Source organism: Melanaphis sacchari, unplaced genomic scaffold (genome assembly GCF_002803265.2).
Source record: "Melanaphis sacchari strain LSU unplaced genomic scaffold, SCAv2.0 Contig221_pilon_pilon, whole genome shotgun sequence".
NCBI lineage: Eukaryota > Metazoa > Arthropoda > Insecta > Hemiptera > Aphididae > Melanaphis > Melanaphis sacchari.
Genome location: NW_020271098.1, coordinates 1,281,283 through 1,298,760, shown reverse-complemented (window position 1 = coordinate 1,298,760; position 17,478 = coordinate 1,281,283). Strand labels below are relative to the sequence as shown.

The 17,478-nt window shown below is 22.0% G+C and overlaps 3 protein-coding genes across 10 annotated transcripts; 1 reads left to right on the top strand and 2 right to left on the bottom strand.

Annotated features, from left to right (window-relative positions):
- Positions 1-4,098: 4,098 nt before the first annotated feature.
- LOC112594181 (ras-related protein Rab-18-B-like) lies at positions 4,099-7,332 on the bottom strand. Of its 4 annotated transcripts, none has more exons than XM_025338844.1 (6): positions 7,314-7,332; positions 6,240-6,338; positions 5,288-5,405; positions 5,037-5,228; positions 4,687-4,809; positions 4,099-4,400 (listed from the first exon to the last, which is right to left on the bottom strand). In XM_025338844.1, the coding sequence occupies exons 2-6, from the start codon at positions 6,305-6,307 to the stop codon at positions 4,299-4,301; spliced, it is 603 nt and encodes a 200-aa protein (XP_025194629.1). In that variant the 5' UTR covers positions 6,308-6,338; positions 7,314-7,332; the 3' UTR covers positions 4,099-4,298. The 4 variants fall into 4 exon arrangements, with proteins under 4 accessions (XP_025194629.1, XP_025194628.1, XP_025194627.1 ...); XM_025338843.1 differs by lacking the exon at positions 7,314-7,332 and adding an exon at positions 7,006-7,090; XM_025338842.1 differs by lacking the exon at positions 7,314-7,332 and adding an exon at positions 6,837-6,923.
- LOC112594180 (rab5 GDP/GTP exchange factor) lies at positions 7,229-14,619 on the top strand. Of its 3 annotated transcripts, none has more exons than XM_025338838.1 (11): positions 7,229-7,362; positions 8,063-8,240; positions 9,901-10,013; positions 11,552-11,806; positions 12,293-12,419; positions 12,768-13,131; positions 13,312-13,440; positions 13,535-13,645; positions 13,713-13,856; positions 13,975-14,169; positions 14,482-14,571. In XM_025338838.1, the coding sequence occupies exons 2-11, from the start codon at positions 8,080-8,082 to the stop codon at positions 14,569-14,571; spliced, it is 1,689 nt and encodes a 562-aa protein (XP_025194623.1). In that variant the 5' UTR covers positions 7,229-7,362; positions 8,063-8,079. The 3 variants fall into 3 exon arrangements, with proteins under 3 accessions (XP_025194623.1, XP_025194622.1, XP_025194625.1); XM_025338837.1 differs by lacking the exon at positions 7,229-7,362 and adding an exon at positions 7,375-7,809; XM_025338840.1 differs by lacking the exon at positions 7,229-7,362 and having other exon boundaries at positions 8,080-8,240; positions 14,482-14,619.
- Positions 14,620-14,724: 105 nt separating this feature from the next.
- On the bottom strand, positions 14,725-17,478 carry LOC112594205. 3 transcript variants are annotated; one of them, XM_025338875.1, is made up of 5 exons: positions 17,339-17,478; positions 15,925-16,122; positions 15,744-15,855; positions 15,179-15,293; positions 14,725-14,897 (listed from the first exon to the last, which is right to left on the bottom strand). In XM_025338875.1, exons 2-5 carry the CDS (start codon positions 16,112-16,114, stop codon positions 14,781-14,783), a joined length of 534 nt encoding a protein of 177 aa, XP_025194660.1. In that variant the 5' UTR covers positions 16,115-16,122; positions 17,339-17,478; the 3' UTR covers positions 14,725-14,780. The 3 variants fall into 3 exon arrangements, with proteins under 3 accessions (XP_025194660.1, XP_025194658.1, XP_025194659.1); XM_025338873.1 differs by having other exon boundaries at positions 17,343-17,478; XM_025338874.1 differs by having other exon boundaries at positions 17,377-17,478.

The following is a 17,478-nucleotide window of genomic DNA, read 5'->3' as shown; positions in this document are numbered from 1 at the left end:
CCCTTATAATTTAGTTTTTAATTTTTTTGATTGGATTTAATAAAAACTAAGTTTTTTTAAACCTACCTGAATCGAATTATAATTTTTAAAATATTTAGTCTTTTTGAGCTATTTATGAACAATAAAACTTTTGATTTTTTTTTTTTATATAAATTTCAATATAAAAGTATAATTTTATTCAAGTTTGAATTTAAAATATCTATGAAAATAATTGTCTTTATATATTTTTTAAATTATATAGTTTCAGTATGAAACACTTACGAAGAATCTTATACTAAATTTTAAAAACTTAGATATAAAATGAAAATTTTTAATGAGTCCTTTCAAAAATGTTTTCAGTTTTTTATGATTTTGAAGAATTTTGTCAAAATCTTTAAGTCCATATAAAAAAAAAAATGTATCTATTTTTAATATTTTTATACAAACATAAGATAAACTTACATGGGATCTTTTAATACATTTTTAAAAATTTTTATTACTTAGTGAATAGTTTTTTATTGATAAAAATTGTAGATTTGTGTATAAAAAAACTAAAACTATTCAAAATGTCTCTGTCTATTAATAGATTAAAAAACCAGAAATATTTTAAAAAATTGATCGCAAATAGAAAATTACATTACAATCATTTGATACCAGTGGAATGATTAGGAAAAAAATCTATAGTGGGCAAAATAATTTATTTACTATGATTAAAAACCTGAGCCCTCCTCCAGTTTAATATATTTTTATTGTATACAGTGTACCTAATTGTTTGATTTTACATGAGTCTTAAAATTCATTTTGTGGTTAAGAATATTTAGATAAAAACAAATTGCAGGTTAGTTTAGGTGCCAATATTGTAAAATAATATTAAGTAGTTACATAAAAGTTCATTTATAAAAGGTGTTATATTGTGTAGTTTAAAAGTAACTACATGTAAAATCACTTACATATATTTTATATTTGTTGAACAATTAACTTTAACCAACGACTGATTAAATGACTATTCAATAAACAAAAATTGGAAAATAAGTGAAAGAATAATTATTTAAATGTTAGTTTTCTATTATTTTCTACTCTATTTGAAACAATTAATCAATTATTATTCAATTGAACGATGTCAACTGTCGTTTATTGAACATTTTTTTTTCTAAGATTTAATTATTAAATTACAGCAGCAGAATGAGTAAGTATAAAGTAATAGAACATTATAGTCTATGGACTTTCTGTAAAGCACACTATCACAGAACAATGAGATGTGGTAATAGGTATATAAGTATAAACAAGACAAAATAATAATTATATTATTATTTGTTATTATTGCAATATGTTATTGATCTAAAAATAACCTGCCGTTTTTGTAGTTATAATCACAATTTCAAGACAATATTATTAAATTGTGTTCATACCTCATGCAATAATAATATTATTATTGAATTATTTTTGTTCTTAACCCAACTAATGTGATTACTATGAATTGTGGTTAAATGTACAACAAGAGAAACTTCAAATAAATGTTAACTTCTATGAAATAATTTGAGGAAAAAATATTTTAATCTTCCAATATATTACATTTTTTTTTAACTTATGATGATTCAAATATTTGTATTGTTTGTTTTTCCCAACTATACCTATATAAAAAAATAATATTCTTTAGCTACTAAGTGTTGTCACTGGGTGATTATATTGTATCATATCAACCAGGTCAACATAAATGTAAACCCTCAAACATACTTATTTTAAAATTTATTTATAGATTATATGTATTAAAAATAAATTATAAAACACTGGGAATTTTTCATTTTGACCTCTTTAAAGTACAAACTGTATTCAATTTTCCAACTAAAACTATCTTTCAACTTAATATTTATCGTATAATTTTTTTGTACACACACACAAAAAAACTATATAATTGTAAAATTATTACATTCATCACTCTGCTCGGAATCTAAAACGTAAAAATAAATTGTAGTAATCTAATTTTGTAATTTAATGTAAAAATTAAAAAATGATAAAAAAAAAAAAATTTGTAAAATGTTGCGAAGTGCCATCAAAATGTTGTAGAGCATATTATGTAAAATTGTTTGGAAACACTCAAACACCTGTTATATACCAAGAACACGGAACACTACAGAAATGTACCTATTTTGCCTATACTCTTCGCCGGGTAATACTATATGCGAATTATTTATAACAATTTATTATTATCATTAATTAATTTAATTATATACACTTTATTTGTAATAGTACTTACAAAGATTTTTAATGTAAGCTGTAATGCAGATATTAGGTATTCAATAATTTATAATTACATATTTTATCATATTTTTAATTAAATATAATAATAAACTTTAATAATAAAAATTATAGTTATTATTATGAATCACACATCTTTTGCATCGATTCCTACTTCAATAGTTCAACCTGTAAAATATATAATAGGAGTTTTAATATTTTTTTGCTATATAATTTATTTTTTGGAAAACATATTCAATATATTTAGCCATAAATCGTTTTAAGCTGTATAGCACAAACATCAAGTAACTATGTTTAATGTTTATACATAAACTTCATAAATGTTTTATTAGTAAATTGTGTAAATAATCAAGTTGAACAATTTATTATCACAGTATTAACACTATGGCAAGGGGATGGCTATAAATAGTATAAAAATAAATTAGGTTAGTATAATAACTAACATGAATTGATAAAAATTAACTGTATTTAAGGTTTTAATATTTTTATTATTAAAAATGTTTAGGTAAAGCCATTCATTATAGAATTAGTCTATTCTATAATCAATCTAAATACATAGTATTTTAAATGATAAATAAATAATCCATTTTTAAACTTTTTTAACTCATTTTTTAATGTTATGATTGATTTTTCTAGTATTTTTTTACATACATTTTAAAATATTTGTCACAGGGGGACTTATTTTATGCATACAATGGCAATTTCAAATGTAATAATTTTGGCAAGAATTAATTCAACCAACTGTATTAATATTATTTATAGTAAAATAAATTACTTTCATATCAAAAACCAATAATTTAATATAAGTACTTAGTAATATAAGTTAATAAATAGATTCTGCTCAAAATCATTTTTCTTATACTTTAATATTTCATTGAATTCAATTAAACATATCTGTTACAGTGATCCACTTGATACTCACTTTTAAATTTAAATGAGATGTACTAATTTGCTTTATAATTCCTAGGTATAAAGTGTGTTCAAGGTTTATAGTATGATTAAATAAAAGCATATAATAACACAATTTTTATTAACAAGAAATGTGGATATTAAAAAAGGATAATTGCATTGACAAAAACATATTACATACTTAAATTATTACAAAAATATTATTACAATGCCAAATTAAATACCAAATATTATTAATGGTTTTGATGACTTAGATAAAAATAAAATTACAAATATATAAACATAATACAGTGATACATAGCTCCAACTGATTTTTATTGCAGGTGATACAGTTTTTAGCTCTTTAGTGTTTACCAAACTGTGATCAGCATATGTATCGGAGAGGGTTCTCGGAACATAAATTGAAAATACTATATTACATTATATATTATTGTTTTTATTTTTATTAAGGGGGTCCAAAATCATTTTTATTATTTCGAAGGGGTCTGGGAGAGAAAAAGTTTGAGAAATGCTGCTCTAGACCGTCCTTAATAGGCTGTTAAATGAAAAAAATTCAAATATAACTAGTAAGTAAAAGTATTCTTGAAAAGACTATCATTCAAGATCATAAAATAATACCAAACAATCAGTAATGGTTTAAAAAGTTACTCTACTATTATATTCCCAATAGGCTAACACTTATACTAAAAATCAAATGGTTTTGCAAATTTCCTCATTATGTGGTCAAGCCATAAATTAATTAGTCATATTATTTTAATATTAATAATAATAACAAAGAATAATTTATCAACTTAATCAATAAATAATTTATAAATTCAAGGGAAACTAAGATCATCACTGTAAAATAAATTCCAATGGAAAAGATTAATATTAATTAAATAAAATAATACATTATTTAAAAAAATTAATATTTCATATTATTTTAATAACTTTATGAATGTTTACAACCAAAAATATAACTTAAAAATTATTTTTAAGTGCAATAATACATAATAAAATAAGTTCTAATTACATGTATATGTAAACTGAGTACTGACTCATATGTAGCATATTTCTTTTATGTTACAAATAATAAATCATATACCTATAAAGTATTAGAATACTTATGTATTAATACAATATAACCTTCCATAAATATTTAAATGATTAAATAGTTAACAATAACAATATTTTTCCTCCGATACTGAATGATCATCATTGCACCGAACAACATTGGCATCTTCAAGCTTTTCCCATAAGCTTGGTGTATTTATTATCTATTTTCAAAATAATTTTAATCCATTAATTATTTAAATACATATTTTAAGTCTAGCAATATGTAATATTTGTTTTTTAGATGACTTAGATTGTGTAAAAATTAAGAACTGTATAATTAATATATATTATGTAGACCAATTATTAAATAGAAAGTGATTTTAAAGATAAAATATTAACTATACTATAAAAATATAAAGAGATTTAAGTTTTTTTTGCCATGAAAATAAATTTTAACATGGACAAGAGACTAATAAACCAAAATACTTCATAAAATAATTCACTTACTTTTCTGACTAATTCTTCAAAAGCCATATAAACTCCTTCTTTTGTTTTAGCACTAGTTTCAATAAATAATGTTTGATGACGACGAGCAAAAGCAATTCCTTCTTCTCTAGTAACTTGTCTTTCCTAAAATTAAAAATTAATTTTAATAATTTTACTAAAAAGTTTATGATACATTTATTTATAAAAAATAGTAGTTTATTAAATCTCAAATATATTACTGAAAAAAAAAAAACTATGATTGAATTTAAAAAAATAAATATTCTGTATTTTTGTTATAATTTAGTACCTAAATAAAATAAAAGTTTACACTCAAAAACCTATAGTATTTTATATACATATTATATACTTGCCCGATCAATTTTGTTACCAACAACCATTTTAATAATATTGGTTTTGGTAGAGTATCTATTAAGTTCATTAATCCATGTTTCTAAGCATGTAAATGAATCTCGGTTTGAAACATCATAAACAAGTACTGCACCTTGACCATCACGGTAATAATTTGGAGTAAGTGTACGAAACCTTTCTTGTCCTGCTGTATCCTAAAAAATCATTCTACATGAATCAATTTGCTCTCAAAGTATAATATTTGATTACTTACCCATAAGGCTAGTTTAATATTATTATTATCAACAGTTATTTTTCTCATTTTAAAATCTACACCAATAGTAACTGCATTGTCCTCATTAAATGTGTCATCTGTAAATCTGCATAGCAAACTTAAAAAAATAGATATTTTACGTTAATATTATGTTAAATATTAAATTTTCAATAAATAAAATAAACAAAACAAAACTAAAATAATATAAATTATTATTATGGCTCTTAAAAAAGAAATTATATTAAAATATATTTTAAAATATTCAACTCAAAATAAATGAAATATAAAAATAAGTAGTAGAAGGTATAAAATAAAAGGTTTTTACAATATATCATATAATAGTAGCACAAACAATTTTTGTACTACTTAATACTGTATTAATGAATATTTACAATATGTTTATGATGAAAAATAAAATGTAAAAGTAACAATTTTATTATTAATAAAATATTAAATTTAAGCTAAAACACTTTTAAACATAGCTAAGACACTCTTAATTGAATAAACTTAATTAACTAAAGGTATATTTGAGCAAATTCTGATTTTTAAATAAAATCTAAGTGAATGACAACAGTTTTATCTTTTATTTTTATATTAATTTGATAAACTTTAAACAATGAAACTTTGGAATTTATATAAATTCAGAGACTAAAAAATTTATAAGATTATTAAGATTTATTTTCTTCAATAAAAATTTCATTTTTTCTTTTTTTGTGATGAACATATTTTGTAAATATTAATTGTATTTTCAATATTTTATTTAAGTACAACTGTACTTAAAATCAAAATATATTTGTTTTCTTCTTTTAGTTAATATAATATTATTTTGAATTCAATAACATAACAAATATATATATACATATGTGTATAAGTAAATTATAAAATACAAGTTATTATCTATAATATGAAATAATTTAAATTGTTTCTACAATTTTTATTGGGTATAGCTTACCATGATTTTCCTACTCCACTTTGACCAATTAATAAAATTTTTAATGTTGTTAAGACTGATGGATCCATTAAAATAGTTTTATCTGTTTGTACTTATAACCTGTAATTAATCAAATTGACATATTTATTTATAATTACAATTATTATATTAATTTAAACCCTATATAATGTTAAAAATTATAATACTTCATATTATTTAATTAAAAATATAAAATAGAATTTTTAAAATAATTAACGCAATATCTGTTATTAATTGTATTTATAAGATATATCACAGAGGCCAAGTTATATTTAAAAAGTATAGCTTTAGATTTTTTTCATCAAAATATGATAATGATTAAATAATAAATTATATTATCAGCATGATAGGAATCAAGAATAAAATAGCCATAGTATACAAATTACAATTTATAAATATAATAATTTAAAATTCATATTAGTTAATACTATAACTTGAACTAAAAAAAATAAACCTAAAAATATACAGTGGCTAAATCTCTAAATTATGATTTGGAAAGTAGTTAAAATATTTAAATAAATAATAAAGCAAAAATTACCTTGATGATTTCTAAAACACCAAATTAAATTTGATACTTACTCTCTAGCGTCTAAATTCGAGAGATAATTTTAATAAATGTATACTGAACTAATACTGATATTGGATAATATTAAGATATAATATAATAATTTATAATTATATTGCGTATTACGGAAATAATAAACTAATCAGTAATTATCAGTAATAACATATAATTTTTCATTTATACCTAAATGAAAAATATCTCTATGAATAAAGAATTACACTAGTCAATTATATAATTAATAACACATTTACACAATAATACTTAAACATTAATTGTTGCACTTATTACTTGATATTAACACTATAAGTTATAACAGTTTTAGCATAAAATAATAGTCTATAGTATCTATACTCTATACATATTCTACTGTCATTAATTGTGTAATGTGTTGTGCTTTGATAGATAACACGGATTTTTAGTCCGTGATAATAATCTTCGATAAAAGCACAACTACGATAAAAAAAAAGAAGAAGAAGCAGTAAAGACGTCACCTTAATAATTGATAAGACCATTGGTGCACAACAGACCATCAACTTTCAAGTAGATACAAATATTCAATAAATTAGATTATTATATATTGTTATTTAAATTGATTGTAAAACTAAATAATTTATAGTCGTGGACCGTGATTGTGATCATGAATAGAAATTAAAATTGGGTCGTGGGATATAGCTACCTTTGTCGTAGTAGTCATAAATATCACGGAATAAATAAATAAATATGTACAATATGTTTATTTATTTTACATAACAATAATGTTATTGTGATAACCTGTGATATCAAATCACATTTAGTTGAATCTTTTTTTTTAACTAATTCAATTTCAGCAATTTATTATATTGGTGATCACTGATCACTGATTAGTGTGCTCACTGTTGACTGCTCAGTTAACAGTGATTCAGTCTAAAATTGCACGTTTGTGGTTGTTTAAGTTTTATAACTATTAACTACCTCTATCAAAAATAGTATATTAACTACCAAGTAATAGTAAGTAGATTACTTTTTTTAAATTAATACTATTGAAATTCAAATAAATTTGTGTTGAAACTAAAAAATATATCTTTAATTGATTTTTATTTGAATAGACAGTTAATATTTAATCACTGTTTTTAAATTTTATATTATGATATTTCCTTATGATACTGAATATATCAATATAAAAATAGTTTAAATAAAAACATAGTTTTGTTTTATAATATTAAAATTATATTTTGTTTTAAATAAATAACATTTTTTTCAGGTTTGATTATCAACAAAATGATGTCATTTAAAAAAGGCAACTTTCGCATTGGAGAAGCTGAATTAAAATGTAAAAAATCAAATGGATGTGATTATTACGGTAATCCACAATGGGATGGATTTTGTTCAAAATGTTATAAAGACATACAAAAACATAGGCGAATGAATGCTTCTCCTAAGTATGTAGTTAATTCGTAAAAATTATAAAATATTTTATAATTTTATAGCACAGATAATAGTAATTAGTTAAACTTAAGATAGGCAATAATTATATCAATTTTAAAATTGTATAGCATAGATAAATGTTATTCTTACATTTATATTTGTATTTTAAAATCTTAATAATTTAATATTATATTGCTGTAATAAATGTCAGTCTGGATTATTCAGTAATTACTAAAGGACACAAAGGTTCTGAGAATGTTTCTATATTGATATTAAAAGACTAATGCACATCTCTACAGAAATTCATTATAACTAAAGACCGGATTTTGGTGCAGCTAACACCTAAAAAATGTGCAAAATTGTGCAAAAACAAAATTTTCATTATAGGTACTTCAAATTTTATTTTTAATATTTATTTTTTTATAATATTATTATTTATTAGTTGACATTAATTTTTAAGTATTAATTATATTAAAATATAAAATTAAAAAAAAATTAATTTAATTTAAATTAAATAATAATTAACTGAAAATAGGTTTGCATATATAACTGACTTTACAATATTTGATTTAAATTTATAATCATTTACGTTTCTAAATTTTTTTCCATAAGATTTTGTCCAATTTTCAGCATTTTAAATTAAATTATATCAAGTAATAAGTATCAATTATAAAATTGTTGTATTGTTGCGTTCTGATGACAACGCCAATTAATATATAAACACAGGAATGAAAATACTTGATATATTAAATATAAAGTAAATTTTTATTTAATTTAAACTTAAATATAAAAATACATTATTGCAAGTACAAGATGTTGGTGAGTGGTGTTATGGCCGATCTCTGAGCATCTTGGATTCCCTAATTGTCTGCTGAGCTCTTGCCCCAGTCTCCCTTATAAATGGTTGATTGACAAAGAATTGATTGTGGTGATGGTGACTTCTAATGACACAAGGCATCTCACATTTGATTATTATTCTTGTTGACTCTTGCACTCTTATAGTTTCAAATTTTCTAAGAAATGAGCAACATGTGATCATACCTAAATTATCTTAATTAAAATAATACAATGGTCATAGTATCTACCCTGACTTCACATTAGTTACATTGTCTTGTCTTATTAAATAATCAGAACATATGCCACCATACCGTACAATATATATGTTTTAAAATATATTACATGGTCCATAACAGTATAAAACACGAGTTGACTATAGCTGCTGCAAATAGACTATAATACTGTACGTGTATATGTATCAATAATTTATCAACTATCATAGTATCTTTAGTCATTATCTTAATTACGTCGTATTATATCAATGAATTATATATAATTATATTATTAGATATAAAAGTACAATACTTTATATAACAACATAACATAGCAGTGATAAAGTAGATAGATGGTAATATAATATAGATTATACAACAACAATAATTGTACAAAAGGAAATTTAGTGCATTTTTATAAAAAAAAAAACCGAAAACGTTAAACTTAAAACTTTCTTTAAATTAATCTACATCTCTTGATTTGAATTTGTAGCTTATTTTTATAGAATTTAGGACATGTCATAAAAATATGCAATTGCACGGGAATCCGGTCTTTAACTATCTCTGTGACAATGGAAATCTAATTAACTGATTTTAATTTGTTTCTCTTAAATACATTTTTCAGAAAGGTACCAATTAACAAGACTAGTACAAAACAAGATTTAAAAAAAGTTGGTTTAACTGAAAAAAAATCTAAATTGTCATACTTGAAAATGTTTAATACTATTAAGTCCAAAGGTTTGTAAAAAAAGTTGATTAAATACAATTATTTACATAAAATATATTGTTTTTATCAAATATTCACTTATTCAAAAGTTTTAAAAGAGCAATTAAATTGTTTTTATGAATTTATTTAAATACTCAGGTATACAAAGAAATGTTTATTTTATTTAGTTTCAATAATATTATATTTGTTTGCTTATTAAAATCATTTTTTTTTTTTGAAAATGTTATGTATAAATTAAAATTCTAACAAGTAATTTCTAAATTATTAAACTTTTAAATTCTCTAAATAATAGTCGAAGTCTAAAATAATATGATGAGAAGATATGGTGGTTATAATTATTTTTAAATTATAGCAATTAATATATTTTTATTATAATTATTTATGAGTGAGACATAATTTATAAATCATAAAATTTAATGTGCTTACAGAAACAATGTTTTAGACTAGTAATAAAAAGAGAAAAATAAAACATTTCCAATGGAGAAATATATATTAATTTTTTTTTTTGTTAATATTAATTTATTTGGATCATATAGTATGATAAGTATAATAAAAACAATATTAAATATTATGTACCTATATATTTATATTTTACATTTAAACAAATATTAAGAAATTTATTACAAAAACTTATAAAGTTTAATAACTCAGAAATTATATGTTAGAATTAAATATGTGAGTTATTCACATCTCTTAAAAACAAAACCTGTATGAACAACTTTCATTAAAATTCAATTTTTAAATATGTTGTGTATGTGTTACGGGCAAAGTAGACAATTGGGCAATATTTACATTGCCCAGGCATTATGGTACTGCCTGATTATAATGGGCAATGTAGGCAAAATTATGCTTTTGCCTGGGCTGTATAAAATTTCCCAGTCTAAGCTGAGCAATGTAAATCAATTTGCTTGAATTATTAAATTTACGACTGACTCTGTTTTTACAGCAGTTATTTTATTTATTCTATTATCTATTTTTTCTTCAATCAATGTTTCATCAACTTCCCAATGATTTCCAATATTCATAGATGTTATAACTGCTTCTAAATCTTCTTCAGTTTTTAATTTATTAATAATTATTGATATTGGATGTACAATTATGATGTAAAATCATCATTTAATTCAATTTTTGCAATACATCCAAACATTGCTTCTATACTCTCATACCAATTAATTTATAAAATATAAATATAAAAGTGCGTATATAACTTCAAAAGTATAATACATACTAAATTGACTATAACATAGTACCTATCCTCCTCATTATATCTTCTATTTCTTAACTGTTTAAATCATTAAAAAAAAAAAAAATGTATTCAAATGGAAAGTTTTATTTATAGCTTAAGTTACTATGCTCAATTTAGTACGAGCAAAGTAACTTGGACTGGTCAAAGTACAACCCTGTATGGTAAAAATAGTATTTTTAATGTACTGTCCAAAAACACTGGGCAAAATATACATTGACCTTAACTTGACTTTCCCCGTAAAATATATACTTAAATATAAAGAATATAGTTTTTATAATAAATTATATTTGATTTGATTTTTAGATGAAATATCTGAAAAATCTAAAAAAGATTATGATCCACTTATTTCAAAGAAATTGGATCAAGTAGATCAAGAATATTTATCAATTTTATCAGAAAAAAAATCGTTGCGTACTGAATTAAAAAAACAAATTCGCAATTTTTGTCAAATGATGATGATGTCACATTTACAAAGCCCTGTTGATATTCAGTCTGAACTCACTCAACATTTCTATCAAAGCATTCTAGATATGCTGAATAATAATTATTCTTATGAGGGTATTGTATAAAATTATTGTCTTTTTTTATTATATTTTAGGTAGGCTCAATGTTTATAGGTATTCAGAATAAATTAGACGACTTGTTTATGAAATTATTAAAAAGATCCATAAAAATCTCTACATTATATTATCTTTATACTTTAATGAGTATCATATTGCTTGGCCTCTTTCTTGATTGTATTTTTATCTGTCTTTCACATGCTTTATGCCAATTGTAAACGTGAAGCAAAATTCTTTTATTACACGGAATTGATCGTCCTGTAAATTTATTTCTAATTAATTTTCTAAACATAATCAGTCTTATTTTTTTTTTATTGAAGTCTTATTGAGGTATACCAAAAATAAAGGAAATGTACTTAGGTCAGGAGGTATATATTGCTTAAAATTCTATCATACCCATCTAATGTACTATTCTAAAATTAAATGTTTAAATACCAATAATTATTAATTAACGTAAAACATTTTTGAAAATTTTCATTTCCAGAATTGAGTCAAGAAAAGAAAGAAAAAATTTTGGATTATACAGAAAAATACTCTATGATAAAATTATATAAGTTTTTGTTTTGTATGACTTTGGCTGATGAAGAGGAAGATTTAGCTATACAGAAACGGTATTTCGCTAACTAATAAAATTATATTAACTACCTATTTAGTAACAAAAATATCTATGTTATTGTATTAAGTTAATTTTACATTAGTTAATATTTAAACAAAAGTAATTTATTTAATTGATTTTAATGTTTATCTGATTTTTAAAAGAAATGATTATTTTGTTAGTAAATATCACTGAGGATTAAATAATATTTTGAATCATCTAACATCATAACTTATATTTTATTAGTTACTAAATAACTAGACCCACATTAATTCATAAATATTTGTAAAAATTTAACAATTTGAAATTGCTTTTTTATTAAAAATGTAATAAGTATATAACTATACAAAAACTTTCATTTTAGGATTCGTCAGTTAAATTGGGTGAATGCTAAACATCTAGACTGTGATATTGATAAGACTAATGCTCAAATTATTGAATTAGTATATAAAGCAATTCTAGAATTATTAGATATGGATTCAGCTACAGCACCACAAGACAAACTGGCATGTGTTGTTAGATGCTGTCGACATATATTTGGAGTTTTGCAAGGTGGAAACAATGGAATGAAAGGACCTGCATCTGCTGATGATTTCTTGCCTGTCCTCATATTTGTTGTTCTTAAAGCAAATCCTGTTAGACTTAAGTCTAATTTGCATTATGTAACTAGATTTTGTAATGCTTCTAGGCTGATGTCTGGAGAAGCTGGATATTATTTTACCAACCTGGTAATCGATTGTTAATATTTTACATTTTAGAATAATATTTCTTTATTAAATTGTATTAGTATTAAAGAATAAAGATATCAATATGTAATATACTTTATCAGTTATTCTAATAAAATTAGTATTATATATTTTTAATATTTACTTATTTACTGAAAGTTTTTTTTTTATATATACTTGCAGTGTTGTGCTGTGTCATTTATTGAAAATATTAATGCAGAACTTCTTAGTATGAATACTGAAGAATTTGAACAGTACATGAATGGAACATTAGTATCTGATACTTGGGACTCTGCATTAATTATATGTGAAGTAAACAAAAATTTATTTTTATTATTAATAAATTGTAAATTGTAAATTATAATTATTCCCAAATTTTAATTTTCTATGTTATAAATCAATTTAGGGAATGCATCAAATGTTTGAACAGTTGGCATTGTTAGCAGATTTAAAAAGAAGAAATATAATGATTGTTGATGATGCGTTAAAACTTAAAAACGAAATGTCTAATTTTAAGGTACTTATCTATTTATTAATTACTAAATTAATTATTTCATAACATCCGACATAATCTTTTTTCATAGAATAATTTTATGGACCAGTTTGCAGTATTAAAAGAAGTATATACTATTGATGATTGTGATGAAACAAATAAAAACATTGCTGTTAGTATTGATGATTATGACCCTGTATGTTCCAGTTTGTCCCCATGGACTATGACACCACAAGTTAGTTCCTCTTGTTTATATAAATTATTACCTTTAAAACTAATTTATGAAGTACTCATAATTAGTATAAACAAATGATCAATACAAAAAATATGCATATATAATAATATTGTATTAGGTTATTCAACCTGCAGAAAGAACTCGTACGAGTTCTTCATGTACAGATGTTGATTCTTGGGACATCCATTCTGCCGAAACAGTATCGTTGCATTCATTAGATGCTTGTTTTAATATGCCACAAGAAAATAATGAAATTGCCGGAAATAGTTTAGAATCTACAATAAACATACATCCACAGTTAGATGAAATTCAGGTGTGAATATATGATAAGATTTTTCCAATAATAACAAATTAACAACACTATAATGAATTTATTCTTTAAGAATTACTTATATTATGATTGTTACAAAATACAGAAACAATGTAAAACTATTTTAAATTGAAATATTATTTTTTTTTTTTTTTTTTTTTTTTAGTTGATAAAATTGGATGATCTAATAAAAAAATTTACATATTTTCTATTTAATTAATTCATTTTAAGTTAAACGTATTTTATAAACTATATTAAATCTTTTATTTATTTCATTGAATTATTGATAATTTTATTTTAAATTAATTTTTCTAGGAAATATCTATACAAGGATGGCAAATACCAAGTATACCATGTGAAACTGGAGGAAAAGAAATTACCAAGTCAAAAATGAATACACAATAAGTATAATTGTATTATTTAATTATTAATATAATATTTTGTTTATACTTAATAATATATATATATTTATATATATATCATATTGTATTAACTGTTTTAGTTTATTAAGTGTTAAAAAAATGTTTAATATATTTTTTAATTTATGAATTATGTATAAATAGTTGTGCTACTATGTTAACTATTGATAATTTAAGATTAAATATCCAATTATGTTAATTAGTAATATCTAATGGTAGTGTATACTCTGATTGTATTTTTGTTTCAATTGATGTTTTAAAACGTTTTGTAGTCCCGATTTGCTGAATATATGGACAAGGAACTAATTTCATCTAAAATAAAAATTAGATATATTTAGTATTTATAAAAATGTATAAATTTATTTAAATTTTAAATAGTGTCAATGGACATCCATTAGCTTTAAGCAAATTATCCTGTTAATTTATCTTTTTTTATACACAAACAACTTATTGTATTTAGTATAATAGTATATATGTAAAAATTGTAAATATTCTTTTAAAACAAGAAAAAATAATAAAAACTCAAAATAAATGACCTTGCGTAATACCATCCTTTATAATATATCAAGTTACAAAACAACAATTTATATTACCTGTAAATCAATTGTTTCTGTAAATCTTCTAATAGGTGATTCTAAGTTGAAATTTAGTTCAGTGGTATACTTAATAGGGATTATTCTTGGTTCCATCCAAAATGTTGATTGATACCTAAAATTAATTTCAACTTATATATAACTATATGGTAAGCACTTACTACTTAATAGATAATAAATGTTTGTCTATTTTTACACCTAAAATTTAAATATCAATGATAAAATATCCTTAAATTGTATTGTTTGTAGCATATAATTTTGAATATTAAAAAATTCTATGAATATATTGGATAAAGGGTTTCAATAATTTGAGGATATTGATGGAAAATGATATCTAATTTTAATTACAAACAAATTAAATTAACATAATTCATTACTCTATATTTATAACTAAAATATTATTTATTTTAATGTACATTTAACTATCTTGCAACAGTTTTATAGATATCAGAGTTTTTACATTCTACATATATTTTTTTTTTTTAATATTTAGATTATAATTATTAAAACCATATAAATGCATTAACAATTATTAATTTAGATTAAAAACAAAATATATTTGTACATTTCTGTTGAAATAACTTTTGTTTGATTTAAATTATTACGATGGTGAGTATAGCTGGTGTTTTTCTGATTTTGGTTCTTGTTAATGGTTGTGAGCTGTAACTTATTCTTATCTAATATACAAATAAAACATTTTTATTTAAATAAACAGTAGATATATTTTTAGTGTACATAATATTTACTTAATTTATTATCTAAATTAGGTAAAAATCGCATGACACAACCACAGTCTCGTATTAAAAATCCTTCAGGAGAAATTTTTTGTTCTGGTATACCTTTGGTAAATTTAAAAGTTTGTTTAAATATTGTTTTACATTGTCCACTATTATTTTCATTCAGTGTTTTTCCTTCTGAATTCCACATGATGTACATATAATCATCTGTAAAAATGAGTAAAGTTATAAAAGGTATGACTAGTATATGTTAGTATTAAATTAGAGTAATTTTTAATTAAAATTAGTACCTATTCTTTACATAACTATTTAAACTATATGATAAATAACAATGCCAATAACTATAATCTAACAGATACAATCTATATTTCAAAATATTAAATATTTATTGTAATATGAATACTTAGTAGGATACTTAACTACCTACTATATAAGTACTGTAATATTTTACTGATAAATATAATTTTTTAGAGTTATACCACCATTAAAAATCTCATCTATAACAGTAATTCTTACTCCATTTTATAATATATTAATACACATACATACTTAAACTAAGTATATTAGCAAATAGCAGGGTCTAAAATTGGGTAAAATTACCTATCTGATTTTAGGATACCCTACATACTTTTTAGTCATAGTAAATAAATTTTGATAGTTCAAACAAACATTTTAGATGTTTTTACCCCTACACCATTCTTTTATACACCTGAACTTATCAATATTTACCACATATTAAAAAATATTGTGTAAGTAATGAGTTTTGAAATACTTAATGAAACTTTTTATGAAATAATTTTTCAAACTTATTAAATAACGAATGACCTCAAAAAAGAATTCTAAATATATATTTTTTATCTACCTTTATACTTTCTTCATTGTTTTAAAACACTTATAACTAATTCCTATATAGGTATAGTAAACTCTAATAATTTCTAAGTGTAATATATAATTTTATTATAATATATATATATAATTAAAAGTTTTCTTTTTTTTTAATTTTAGTCATTCATTGGAATATTTAAGTTTTTTAAAAATATATTTAATATCAAGTACATAGACAATTGTGTTATATTATATATACCTAAGTCCTACTTAAAACAAAAACCGTTTAATCGCTTGCTTATTTAACTAAAAAAATACAAAATAACCTATAAGTTATACCAGCTAACATTTATATCAGTTATAAAAACCATAGTTTTATTTTTTTCTATACGTTATTTTAATATATTTACAAATAATATTAAAATATATAAAATAAAAGTTTGTAATTGCATGCATGTATAACTTCAGTTCAAATATAGATACCTACTTACTTTAAGATCAAATTTTACATTTAAAAAATAATAAAACAAGATAATTACTTAAATTTATTTTAAATTGTTTTTCGTGTTATTATCAGGTACAATTTTAAACTACCTACCTACCTTATATCTATCTAATTTTAACACTCCACGATACCTATTTTAATATTAGCAAAATGTTGGTGTTCATTTGTTGACCTCACATGGAACACTGCAGTCTAAAATGATTGATTTATGCGTAGATTGTATAGTAGGTAGG

What these genes read in the sequence shown, in the direction of transcription:
- LOC112594181 (XM_025338844.1), bottom strand. Translation starts at nt 6,307, where the DNA reads ATGGATCCATCAGTCTTAACAACATTAAAAATTTTATTAATTGGTCAA. An exon ending in ATATTAAACTAGCCTTATGG is followed by an intron (nt 5,229 to 5,287) that starts GTAAGTAATCAA and finishes ATGATTTTTTAG; the next exon opens with GATACAGCAGGACAAGAAAG. An exon ending in TTGAAGAATTAGTCAGAAAA is followed by an intron (nt 4,401 to 4,686) that starts GTAAGTGAATTA and finishes TTTTGAAAATAG; the next exon opens with ATAATAAATACACCAAGCTT.
- LOC112594180 (XM_025338840.1), top strand. Translation starts at nt 8,080, where the DNA reads ATGATGTCATTTAAAAAAGGCAACTTTCGCATTGGAGAAGCTGAATTA. An exon ending in TAATACTATTAAGTCCAAAG is followed by an intron (nt 10,014 to 11,551) that starts GTTTGTAAAAAA and finishes TTTGATTTTTAG; the next exon opens with ATGAAATATCTGAAAAATCT. An exon ending in TAATAATTATTCTTATGAGG is followed by an intron (nt 11,807 to 12,292) that starts GTATTGTATAAA and finishes TTTCATTTCCAG; the next exon opens with AATTGAGTCAAGAAAAGAAA.
- LOC112594205 (XM_025338875.1), bottom strand. Translation starts at nt 16,114, where the DNA reads ATGTACATCATGTGGAATTCAGAAGGAAAAACACTGAATGAAAATAAT. An exon ending in TAATTTAGATAATAAATTAA is followed by an intron (nt 15,856 to 15,924) that starts GTAAATATTATG and finishes TTTGTATATTAG; the next exon opens with ATAAGAATAAGTTACAGCTC. An exon ending in AAAGTTATTTCAACAGAAAT is followed by an intron (nt 15,294 to 15,743) that starts GTACAAATATAT and finishes AATTAATTTTAG; the next exon opens with GTATCAATCAACATTTTGGA.